General features: G+C 35.2%; 1 protein-coding gene across 1 annotated transcript in view; it reads left to right on the top strand.

Moving 5' to 3' along the window:
• Window positions 1–13,307, top strand: part of LOC148951845 (uncharacterized) — a 223,015-nt gene that overhangs the window by 87,299 nt on the left and 122,409 nt on the right. Inside the window, exons 13-15 of the mRNA XM_089089083.1 lie at window positions 4,081–4,364; window positions 6,300–6,647; window positions 12,883–13,230. Of these exons, the coding sequence (XP_088945209.1) occupies window positions 4,081–4,364; window positions 6,300–6,647; window positions 12,883–13,230 (980 nt within the window). The remainder of the gene's footprint in view (window positions 1–4,080; window positions 4,365–6,299; window positions 6,648–12,882; window positions 13,231–13,307) is intronic.

The following is a 13,307-nucleotide window of genomic DNA, read 5'->3' as shown; positions in this document are numbered from 1 at the left end:
TTTGTTCAGTATAGTTGAAAGGTCTAATAGCTATGCTTTTAGAGACAAAATGACCCCCCCCCCCCTCCCAAAACCCCTGGGGAAATGTCTTTCAGCTATGAAATTTGCCCGTTGTTTACGTATAGTGTTTGTTATTGGGAATAATGCATGCATTTTTGGGGTGGGGCGGGGGGTTTAATTTTTTACTGGGGGATTTTCCATGGAGAATGAAGTTTATGGGGGGGGGGGTGAACATTTCAGGGGAAATTTTGCACTGTGGGAATTTGCCAGAATTTCTATACGAAGTTCCTTTTATTTGTCTTACTTTCTCTTTGTTGATTCAATTTTAGACGTGGAGATGTTAATGGTAATTGAACGAGGTAAATTTTCACTGGGATTGAATTGTCTAGGGGTCTTCCTATGGAGGGAGATCCAAATATCCCGGCATTATTTAAAAAAACAATAAGAAATTAAATAAAAACAAGTTTTTGCAACTGAAGGTAAGGAGTAACATTAAAACTTGAAACGAACAGAAATTATTACTTATACGAGGGGGATGCCCCCTCCTCAATACCTTGCTCTTTATGCTAAAGTTTGACTTTTTGTCGTAGTTTTTCAAGAACGACTCTTGAAAAACGAGGGTCGATTAATTAGAACAATAAGAATTTGTTTTACAGTACTTAAAACTTTAGCGTGAAGAGCGAGTATCGAGGAGGGGGCAACCCAATAATTTTTGTTCATTTTAAGTTTTAATGTTTCTTTTTACTTTCAGTTGAAAATACTTGCTTTTTATTTAATAACTGTAGGCCTACTGTATCCACCCTTGCATTAAATTATATTCATAAAATCTCGGTTTTATCTGACTAATGTTTCGTTGAATGTGCTTGAGCTAAGTAGTGTAGAGTTTAACGGAATTGAGCATCAGCTTGAGCTAATTAGGGTTAAATTCAATGAAGATTGAGTTAAATGGGAGTTGAGTTAAGCGGGTTTGAATTTGATAAAATTTGAGTCAATTTGAGTAGGATTGATGTGAATGAAGGTTGAGTTCAGTTGCTGTTTCTATTATTAGTATGGATACACTCAGTAAGCTGAGTTGAGGATCAGGCCACTATTGCCTTCACAAACAAAAAATAGTATTAATAGTGGCTGGGCTCTTGGTACCCTCTTGGTTGTGATATTCTGAAATAGGGCTGTCTATTTCTTTTATTCCACTTTCTAAAAGAGCCTTCCAGCTTCAGATGTAACATTTGTCCATAAAAACGAAGGGAGAGTCACCCACCACTCATCAGCCGTTGTCGGATAGAGGCATTTGATTCAAGAACGAGTACTATCATGGAAACATTTTTCCCACCTTAGATTGTGCCTCAGGATATATTTTTTTGTACCCCGGTCGTTGCTTCTCATGTACAGGAGGATTGACTCCTTGGGTGATGATTTTGATGCAGGGCCAAAGACGTAGCGTACTCTCTCTTGATCGAAAGAGCTCTAGGACAGTGCATACGCTTGGTTAATTAAAGAGGGTTGGAGACAGAGGCCTCGTATTGTTTATCAGAGGTCGGGGACGGATTACCGGAGAAAGTCTGAGATGAAGCGTATCCCTTATTGACCCATAAGTCCCTGAAGTAATATTCAAAAATATTTCTAAATTTGGAGGTGGGGAGAGTTGGAAGGGCACGGGCCTAAGTCTTTTTTGGTCTTTCAAAGTACTCCTTTCAGAAGCAAACAGTACAAAAAATTAAATACAATTATGTAAGCTTAATTTGAACAAAGTATAGCATTCCATCTATGTATTAATATTTATTAATGGGAACTATTGCTTTAAACTACGAGCAGAAACAAAATAAGAGAGAGCAAGAAGAACATAGGAAACCAAGTCAAGTGTTTAAGAATTTTTGACCCAAGCCTCCTCTTTTTCCTAGGATTTCTGGATTTATTACGATGTTTACTAAATTTTTGATGCCCCATAAAAGCGTGCCCGATACGCAAGTTTGAAATATCATGTGAGTGGATTGATAAATGCAGCCAACTCTGTGATAAAAACTATTCCTTTTTTATACTTTTTTTTATAAGTAGAAATATGTTATTCCTTATTCTGAATAAGTGTGGTGTTTATTTTTTTTCAAAAGTAAACTTAGGAAAGTGCTGATCATTTTTGGACAGTTTTATATAATTAGGTTTGATAAAGGGGTTTTATATAATAATATAAGTCAATTTTTTAGACTAAAACCTAAGTTAACTCTACAAAAAGCCAGCGGGATTCTCAATATTTGAAAATTATTAATGACCAGTTGTATTCACAGTTTGAGGTGCCATTGTATTCACACAGAATAGTTTAACCATGAATAAGTGCCCTAGAATAGGTATGGTTGCGAAATGGGTCTATTTTAATACATTTAAGTAAATCTTATTTATTTAATTATATTTAATTAAATTTATAACAAATTTGAGATAATTTAATATAAGTAAATACATTTAAATAAATTTTACAAAATTAAATTTTTTCCTTTTTTATATATGTATATAAAATATCTGATTGCACGAAGCATTTGATTTGTAAGCTCTTCTCCCTCAAAGGCAAGCACGGGAGGGGAGTCCCTCCCCAAGTGCCGAAGATCAATTGGAGTCTGAATTAAAAACTAAATTTTCCTTCCCCCATATCCGTCATTTTGTTGCCCCCACTAGTGCTGCTGCTTGGTCATTGATGTTGGCATTGTTTTGCTTGTTTCTTGCACTAGACGAACCTGAAGGAAGAATTGAAAGAAAAATTCAGGAAGATAGGTGTGATTCACAATTTACGGGCTGCACTAATTCTTCCTTGGGATTTCAAGAAATTGTTAGTGATAAGCATGTTTACAAATACAAAATTGTTAAAGGTAGGCTGTTCTAATGTAAGAATATAAAATTAAGCAAATGGAAGCCGCATTGACTTTTCTCAGCCGCTGCTTTATGGATGGCTGCAAGCTTTTGAATCACGTCGTCGCTGATGCCGAGACTTGAATTTCGGACTTCACTTCAGAAACAAAACACCAACTAATGGAATAGAACGCTTCACATTTCCTCCTCTGTCCAAATAAAAAAAAAAGAAAGAAAAAGCCAAATAAATTATAAGCACCAGGAAGGTAACGGCAAAAAATTTTTTATTTTATGAAAAGGGCTTGAATTTCAACGGCGTCTATGTAGAAAACTAACCCAGGTATCAAGTAGTAAGTAAAAGAAAGTGTACTTTTTATCAGATATTAAAGTCATTTTACAATAACCTTTTAACTTTCCGAATGACTCTCGTGCTTTAAATCAGGTTTTAACAAAATTAAGAATTTTCAGAAAAGAAAATGGAAATTTTTTGAAGTTGCGGCGTAGAAAATAAAATACTGTACAAATAAACTGATCATTTGAAGCAATCTCATTGTCTACCCACCTGTATCAGCAAGAGTGACACCAAGGAATTTTTCCTGGGTGGGGATGAGGGTTTATATTACTAGAAGTTTTGTTTTTTTCAGGATTTAAGTGGGATTGTTTTTTATTTTCCTTTTATTGATTCGTCTTTGAAATGTATTCTTCCTCTAGCTTCTCGTGGCACCCATATGTAGTATATTTGATGACTATGCAAGTCATCATCACGGCTTAACTTCATTCTTTAGGTCGAACTTCTTAACAAGTATTAAATAGCTCTGCTTTATTTGTATTGACGTAATGTGGTTCAATACCGCTCTCTAGGGCTATAATGAAAGAAAGGTTGAGATGCCTAGGGCACGTTGTCCGGATGAAGGATGACAGATTGCCGAAGATTATTCTTTTCGACCAACCGTCTAGGGATAAACGGAAAGCAGGTCGTCCTCGTCTGGGGTGGGGGGACGTCATAAAGAAAGATTTAAAGAAAATGGGAACTTCGTGAGAGGGTGTAAAAAGGGAGGCTTTGAATAGATTGGGATGGAGGAGGAGCGTGCGTAGCTGTGTTGGCTTCAGGTGGCTTGGTGCTGCGGTGAGTTGTTAGTAGTAGTAGTAGTTTACTGGCTGTCAGTTAATCTAGAGTGTAAAGAAATGTTTAGTATTTTTTCTTGTAACTTTTAATGTGGATGTGACTCTTTTGTGTTTCTTTCCTAGATTCCCGCTTGCCACTCGGATTCAATAAGGTGCCTCGTCCAAATCTTAAGTGGTTTAACCCGAATTTCAGAAGGCAGTTCTCAAGAGAAGAACGAGTAAAGAAAGAGGATAAAGAAGGAACTCACAGTAAAGAGGAGAAACCATGTGATAAAGTGGAATCAAACGGAAAAAATGAAGCTGAAGAAGTAAAAGAAGATGTAATTCGGATTCACAGTAAAGAGGAGAAACCATGTGATAAAATGGAATCAAACGGAAAAAATGAAGCTGAAGAAGTAAAAGAAGAGGTAATTCGGATTTGGAAAGGATTTTGGTCACGTTTTGTCGATCAAATGAGTTTTTTATTTGTAAAAGGAAATGGTCTAAAAAAATGATGTTCATCTGGTTGAGACACCATTGCCTACAGGGTGTATGAATTTTGAATTTCGATTTTTTTTTTTTAGCGTAGCTATATTTGTTTTTGTTTTTTTAGGTCCTGGGGTTGTGAATACACGAGTACAATGTCGAATACGCTCATAAGTGTATTTTTATTTCGAGTAGTAATGCAGGCTTAGGCTATTGAGATTCCTGCTTTTTGTTAAGTGTTATAGCATTTTTTTTCCGATTTCTTGAGGAAAACACCAAAAAAGTATTTTTCAAAATTTAAGAGCAATCTCTCCCTGTGCGTAAGTAGGAATGCTAGTAAATATGTCATATTTGAAAAGTTAGCGAGAAATTCCCCTTATTGCGTTTGGGACTTTGACATTTTATGTGCTTATAATTCAAAAACTACTAGTGCCCCTTGAAGTGCATTGATAACCGGCATGGTTTAAAAAAACTATTTGTACAGTGCTCGTTTGTTAGTATTGTTAGTTTGTTTATTCGTGTGTTTTTATTTTTCCTATTTATACGCTTTGTTGAATATATTGTGTTTTATGCCTCCCCCCTATTTTATAAAAAATATCTTGAAGAAAACAAAAGTGCTATTTTTTAGATATCTATTTTCGAAATCCTGATAAATTCAGTCAAACCATAGCATTTTTAGAGATCTCTGAATGCAGGAAATTAATGGGTGATGAGAAGAGAATTGCAATTTATTTCAGGAAATCTCGTACTTCAGCAATTTGTGAATATTTTTCTGGTCTTTTATATGTTTCAAAGCGAAATATACCAGTTCTCTTTTCCATTTACCAGAAACGTCAATGGCGTCAATTGGAGGGAGTTTTTTTGCCCTTCTCCTTTCTAACTTTTAATAATACATAATTTTTGTCTTTTCATTGAAAAATACATATTTGGTATTTTCTTTGAAAAAACAACGGCCGAATTAAGGGCTGGATTTTTTATAATTTCATTTTATAATAGAATGACTATCTATATAATTAGCTTGTCTTGTTGTTGTTGTTGATTTTTTAAGAAATTTCTCCCTCCTCCCTCTTGCTGAAATAATTTTTTGCGTACTTTCATGTACGTGACACGGAATATCTGGCTAATTTACATAAACTGTAAGGATATCAAAGATTCGTCGAAATACTACACGTTTCAATTAACAAAGAGTCTAAATTATTTCCCAGGTAGGCTTGATAAAATTTTCTTAAGTATTTCTTTAATTTATTAAGTGAATCCTGAATAAAATTCGACTATATTCTGATATATTCGAAGGAAATAGCTGGATATGTTGGTGGATAAGCTATATATATGTGGAAATAGCTAAGGAAATAGCTGGATAAGCTATATATATGTGGAAATAGCTAAGGAAATAGCTGGATATATATTCGAAGGAACCTGCGTAAAACTGAAGATGAAATAGCTGGATATGTTGGTGGATAAGCTATATATATGTGGAAATAGCTAAGGAAATAGCTGGATAAGCTATATATATGTGGAAATAGCTAAGGAAATAGCTGGATATATATTCGAAAAAACCTGCGTAAAACTGAAGATGAAATAGCTGGATATGTTGCTGAGAGTATGTCGCGAAACTATTTGTTGGTAAATAAAAAAAAAAAAAAATGTTTAAAAAATTCTATGTGTACATAGACAGGGTGTAAAGAGGGGGACTTTACATAGATTGGAATGAAGAAGAATGTGCTTAGCTCTGCTGTCCTGAGGCGGCTTGGTGCTGTAGCAAGTTTTTAGTAGTAGTAGTAGTAGTAAGACAAATATTTGGCTCGTCAATCGTAGCTTGGAGACTTTTAATATTTAGTGTTTTATTATTTTATGCGAGATACACTATTTCTTTTTAGAGGGAGTTACATGCTGTGCCTAACCAAGGATTAATAAACAAAAGGAAATGCGATGAGAATGACGACGATATTGGGCAACCCAAGGTGCAAAAACTGAAATCAAAGAAATCAATCGGAATCGTCATCAACAGAAATAATCGTTGGAAATTTCACCATGCTAAGACAAATAAAAGAAGAGAAATCAGGCATATTCCATCAATTTTGCAGTCAAATGTACCATTTGGATTTCGAAAAGACCCCGGAGAAGCTGTTCCGCCCTCTTTGTTAGCAATGCCGTTGCATAATGTTCGACCTCTACTTTTATCAGCACCAGTGCCTGATGTTTTCTCTCTCCCGCTCTATGATGAGGTAAAATTTCTGTTTCTAATAAAGCTACGAGTGATGAACTTAAACGGTGAAGGACATCAAAATAAATCCTTTGCCCAGTAGATTCACCTTAGGTCTATTCATTTCTGAAAACCGTGATTTCTGAAGATATATCTTTTGACTGTTTCAAAATGGTGAGGTTCCTTAAACACTAGGGGAAAAATGGGAATTCAATTGTTAATGAAAAAGACCTCCATGAGGTTTCATGCAGCTTTTTGGTTGTAGCGGGTGCTGACTTTAAGGGGGGTTTGCTACCTTAGAAGATCACCTTATCTCGTTCATTAGATAACCCATCTTAAGTTTATTCATGTTTAAAAACCCGAATTTCTAATTTTTTTCTTTTGGCTCTTTCAAAATTATTTATTTTTTGATGGTACCTCATTTTCATCAGTGTTGCCCTGTTGAATTGTCAAAATAATATTCAAAACTGCTTTGCTAAATTTGACAACGACTTTAGTCCATAAGAAACAGTCCCATAACTGGGGCAGCACCATATTGCTGTCTGTCTTACCACGTTTCTTCGTCAAAATAAGCAAAACAAATTATTTAAATTTGACGAAGCTATGCATTTGTAAACAAAAAAAACAAAAAAAAAAAAAAAACACCCGTTGGAAACTACACTTTTATAGTAAACCTATGCCTTCTTCTGGTGTTAGTTTTTGTTTGTTTTTATTGGCTGATTTTTCACCTATTTTTCTTTCTTTTTTGTAATTTGGTACCCGCTGCACACAATACAAACGCACAAACTGCATAATTGCGTATGGAGAAATTTTTATTTGAAAATTGAATTCCCAGCTTTTCTTTATTTTTAATTATATATGGTTGTGTAAGTTCCAACTGCAGCTTCATTTTAATTTTCATTACTACTTTATCAATCAATCAATCAATCAATCAATCAATCAATCAATCAATTTATTAATACTAAAAAAAAAACAATACAATTACAAACTTAAAATTTAAACACGCCCAAGAAGCTAAGCTTGTACAGGGCCAACAAAACAAATAAGACACTATTATAAATCACTAGAAAAAAAAAAAAAAAAAAAAAAAAATTAGATAAGAGACATTTATTAAAAAATGAGAAAAAATAGGATAAAATAGGAGAATTATTTTAAAAATATTGAATTAAAAAAAAAAAAAAAAAAGACAAAAATGTGGATAGAAAGCAAAAAATTAATAAAAAAGGGGGAAAATAATAAAATGGAAATACCCAGCGAGAAATTGCCTTTGCAGAAAGAGATAGAGGGACATCAGGAGGGATGGAGTTCCATACTAAAATAGATTGATAAACAGGAGACCTCTGACCTGCTGTCGATGAACGCTTAGGTAAAATGAACCTGCGATAAGAGCTACGTAAAGAAGAAGAGTACCTACCTGAGCCTGACAGAAAGAAAAACTGCTGCAGAGATGGTGGGAGTCTACCTAGAAAAGCAGAATGTGCTAAATAAAGGTAACTTTTACCCACAATACGATCCAGCGGAGCTATTCCAGTATCATTATAAAGATCAGAGGAAGGGTAAAAACGAGGAAGAAGAAAAGTAGCCTTCACTGCCCTATTTTGGGCTCTTTGAAGTGAGCAGAGAAGAGATTTATTAGTACTACCCCAGACAGAACAGCAATAAGAAAGGTAAGGAAAAATAAAAGCATAATAAGGAGAAAGCATAACATCAGGGGGAAGAAATGAGTTAACCCTGTATAACATTGAAGATTGGCGGAGGACAAGGGAACGGGTATGAGTTATATGGGGTTTAAAAGAAAGAAAACAGTCAAGATACACACCAAGAAATTTCACTATAGTAGCTTGCGGTATAATATCATTCCCATAAGTCAGGATGGTTGGTTCTCCTGCGTCTCTCATACGATAATGGGTTCTAAAGTGTACAATGGCACTTTTTTGGCTGTTGAGAGTCATACCATTTGACCAGCACCAATCTTTTACTTTATCAAGAAGACCTTGAGCTAGGGAAATGGCAGATGGCAGGTCCACTGCAGCAATGAAGAAGTTACTGTCATCAGCACAAAGTATAGGGTGCACAAGGGGATGAAGACCATCAACAAGATCATTAATATAAATTAAAAACAAAAGTGGTCCAAGCACAGAGCCCTGTGGGACACCTTTCACAATAGGCAAGGAAGAGGAAGAAGTACCATTAACAAAAACATACTGAGATCTCCCTGAGAGGTAAGACCTAAACCATTCAAGTGGGACTCCATGCACTCCAAATGAAGATAATTTAGACAAAAGAACAGAGTGAACGACCATATCAAATGCCTTTGAAAAGTCAAGAAATAGACCCAAAACACACAAGCCCTTGTCAAGATTAACACGCACAAACTCTGTTGCATCTGAAAGTGCATGCAAGGTAGAGAAACTGGGACGAAAGCCATACTGATGGTTAGTTATGAGAGAATTACCTGCAGTCGTATTAGTACTAAATACAAATGAAGAGAGTCTACAATACACTACTTTTTCAACAACCTTAGAAATTACAGGAAGGAGAGAAATATGTCTATAGTTTGCAATTAGAGATGAATCACCTTTTTTAAACAAAGGTACAACATTAGCAACCTTAAATAAGTGAGGAAAAACACCAGAAGAGAGAGAGAGGTTAGTTATGTGTGAGATGGGGTTAGAAACAAACTGACCAATTTTTTTAAGAACATTACAGCTCAAACCAAAACCATCAACTGTACGGCTACTTGAAAGCTGAGAAATAATGTTCGAAATTTCGGTATCACTACATGGAAAAAGGAAAAATGACTTTTCTGCTAAGGGAAAACTACTTACTCTGCTGTAGGGTGGATTAGGAACTGAAGGAAGTGAGGTGAAATACGAATTGGAGGCGCTTGCTGAAGAATTTTTCTCCACGAAAGATCCATCAGCTTCCTTGTACTGACAAGGAGGGGACTGTTTGAGTTTCTTGCGGAAAAGATCTTCATTAACTACAGTCCAAACCTTCCGCAAATTCCCCTTACACTCATCAATTCAACGCAAAAAACATAGCTTTTTGGCTGCACATACTGAAGAAGTAAGCACATTTTTATAAAGTTTATACTTCAAAAGATCATCCTGTGTCTTACTTTTACATGCAGCCTTAAACAGAGACGCCTTCATATGTGTAGCATTGATCAGACCTCTAGACATCCATGGACATTTAGGTATGGAATTCCTTGGCCTCTTTCTAAGAGGAAAATGTTTATCCAACAGAGCTCCGATACGACACAAAAATAAACTCGTTGCACAATCAACATCATTAGCTTCAAGAACACTAGACCAATCATTACTCTGAAGACTATGTATTAAATTAGAAAACCTCAAATTCTAAAATAATTGTTTTGCTTGTCCTGCTGTTGTTTTCTGTTGTGCTATTGTTTTGCTGGTTGTGGCTCAAGGTTTATTTTACCCCTCTCCCCTTGCTAAGTTTTGCTTTTTAATATTTTCTCGATTATTTCTGACACTTCCAAAAACTTTCATTTTTTCAAATATGCCCCCTCCCACTAAAACAAAATATCTCTTTATATGAATGCGCTTAGAGCATTTCAACTTCTTAGAAGTTGACGACGGTGTCCGCTAAGCATTAGCTTTTCTTGGGGCTGAGCAGTAGGTCTCTGCTGTATCCTATCGTGTGAAACCGTGTAGTGTTATACCCTGTGGCGTCAATTGGGGGGCAGAGTATTTGTGCCTTCCCTACGTACCTCCTAGACTTTGAAATACATCTTTTAAGGGGGGATTTTAATTGAAAATTTTACTTTAAAGCAAGTTTGCCTTCCCCCCCCCCCCCAGATTTCTGTGAATTGACGCCACTGGTTAGGTCATATACTTAAAAGAATTTTCAAGAAGAACAAATCTATCTAAGTGCCTAACATAGTTTTTGCGAATTACAATAATTATCTATTAAAGATCTAATTGTTTTGCAAGTGTTTGGTCCTAAGCTTGCTCGATATTGACAAACTAAATCTATCACTCCTATATCAAAGTGTAGTATAAACAGAGGTATACAAAATGCTGGCTTATTGTTGATATGTTCTGTACTAACCTCATTTCCTACCTTAACCGCAGCAGTGTTATTCTCGTGCATAGCACTAATCACTTCAATGTGTTTGTTTGTTGTATCAAAAAGAATTATATTTTCGCTAAAACTCTTCTATCACCTGAAACAAACACTTGCTCATAATCAATAAAATTAAGGACTAACGGTGTTTAATGACTCAGGCACTTGTCAATTATTAACCTAAAAGTGAAAATTTGGTGAAAACATCATCCACCGTTCCTAAAACCGCATCGTTCTTCTCGTAAAAATTTGTCTACATCTTCTCTCAGTCTAAAAAGTATCATCATACTAAGTAATTTGCTACCTACAGAGACAAGGCTAAACCACACTCACTCTTATAACTTTTATTATACAAGGGTTGGAATTTTTTAGAGCTACTTTTTTGTAGTATTTCTGTGGAAAAAGACATTTAAACAATAATATCCCCCCGCCCTTCCACCTAGGTTTAAAAGTCTGTTTTGTATCTTCATTGAAAAGAAATTTGATAAAATTCTATCCCCTTTCCTTCCCACATTTTCACGAATTGCCGCCCCTGGCTTGGTGTTACAGCTGGAGCTTTTTCGAATGTTCTCTGTTTGTTGTAAGGAAGAAGATTAGGAAATATTTAATTTTGTACCTAATAAGTTATTACTGACCACTCTGCTAAGAAGGGTAATTGTTTTATTCTTCTTTTATTTTGATATCTCACTTTTCCGAGCATTCAAAAGAGAGAACTTGGAAAAAATTGATTATACAAAAATGCGACTACACACCACGTTCTCTAACTTTGTTATTCAATATTATGTCATGCCTTGAAAAAAAGGAAGAGAGATGAGATATTAATTCCTACATCTCCCCTCCTCCTGCACACATACCAATACCTGTATATGAGTGAAGGCCCACCGAGAGTTAGACATTTAGGCATTGAAATGCGGTCTTTCGGGCATGTGATACCCCCATCCCCCTGCACAATGTGCTTATAATTCAATAACTACTAGTGCCCCTTGAAGTGCATTGATAACCGGCATGGCTTAAAAAAACTGTTTGTACAGTGCTCAGTTTGTTTATTCGTGTGTGTTTATTTTCCCTATATATACGCTTTGTTGGATATATTGTGTTTTCTTGGATAAATTATAAAAAATATCTTGAAAAAAACAGAAGTGCTATTTTTTAGATATCTATTTTCGAAATCCTGATAAATTCAGTCAAACCATAGCATTTTTAGAGATCTCTGAAGGCAGGAAATTAATGGGTGATGAGAAGAGAATTGCAATTTATTTCAAGAAATCTCGTAATTCAGCAATTTTTGAATATTTTTCTGGTCTTTTATATGTTTCAAAGCGAAATATACCAGTTCTCTTTTCCATTTACCAGAAACGTCAATGGCGTCAATTGGAGGGAGTTTTTTTGCCCTTCTCCTTTCTAATTTTTAATAATACGTAATTTTGTCTTTTCATTGAAGAATACATATTTGGTATTTTCTTTGAAAAAACAACGGCTGGATTAAGGGCTGGATTTCTATAATTTCATTTTATAATAGAATGACTATCTATATAATTAGCTTGTTTTGTTGTTGTTGTTGATTTTTAAATAAATTTCCCCCTCCGCCCTCTTGCTGAAATAAATTTTTGCGTACTTTCATGTACGTGACCCGGAATATCTGGCTAATTTACATAAACTGTAAGGATATCAAAGATTCGTCGTATACTACATGTTTCGATTAACAAAGAGTCTAAATTATTTCTCAGGTAGGCTTGATAAAATTTTCTTAAGTATTTCTTAAATTTATTAAGTGAATCTTGAATAAAATTCAACTATTTCCTGATATATTCGAAGGAAATAGCTGGATATGTTGGTGGATAAGCTATATATATGTGGAAATAGCTAAGGAAATAGCTGGATATGTTTCTGAGAGTATGTCGTGAAACTATTTGTTGGTAAATAAAAAAAAAAAAAATTTATAAAATTCTATATGTGCATAGACAGGGTGTAAGGAGGGGGACTTTACATAGATTGGAATGAAGGAAGAATGTGCTTAGCTGTGTTGTCCTGAGGCGGCTTGGTGCTGCAGTGAGTTGTTAGTAGTAGTAGTAGTAAGACAAATATTTGGCTCGTCAGTCGTAGCTAGGAGCCCTTTAATATTTAGTGTTTTATTATTTTATGCGAAATACGCTATTTATTTTTAGGGGGAGTTACATGCTGTACCTAACCAAAGATTAATAAACGAAAGGAAATGTGATGAGAATGACGACGACATTGGGCAACCAAAGGTGCAAAAACTGAAATCAAAGAAATCAATCGGAATCGTCAACAACAGAAATAATCGTAGGAAATTTCACCATGCTAAAACAAATAAAAGAAGAAAAATCAGGCATATTCCATCAATTTTGCAGTCAAATGTACCATTTGGATTTCGCAAAGACCCCGGAGGAGCTGTTCCGCCCTCTTTGTTAGCAATGCCGTTGCATAATGTTCGACCTCCACTTTTATCAGCACCAGTGCCTGATGTTTTCTCTCTCCCTCTCTATGATGAGGTAAAATTTCTGCTTCTAATGAAGCTACGAGTGATGAACTTAAACGGTGAAGGACATCAAAATAAATCCTTTGCCCA

The sequence above is a fragment of the Artemia sp. Qi Xiang Cuo genome, chromosome 5 (genome assembly GCF_049724085.1).
Source record: "Artemia sp. Qi Xiang Cuo chromosome 5, ASM4972408v1, whole genome shotgun sequence".
NCBI classification, from domain to species: Eukaryota; Metazoa; Arthropoda; class Branchiopoda; order Anostraca; family Artemiidae; genus Artemia; species Artemia sp. Qi Xiang Cuo.
The sequence above is the reverse complement of the archived record's forward strand: the minus strand, read 5'-3'. Positions and strand labels throughout refer to the sequence as shown.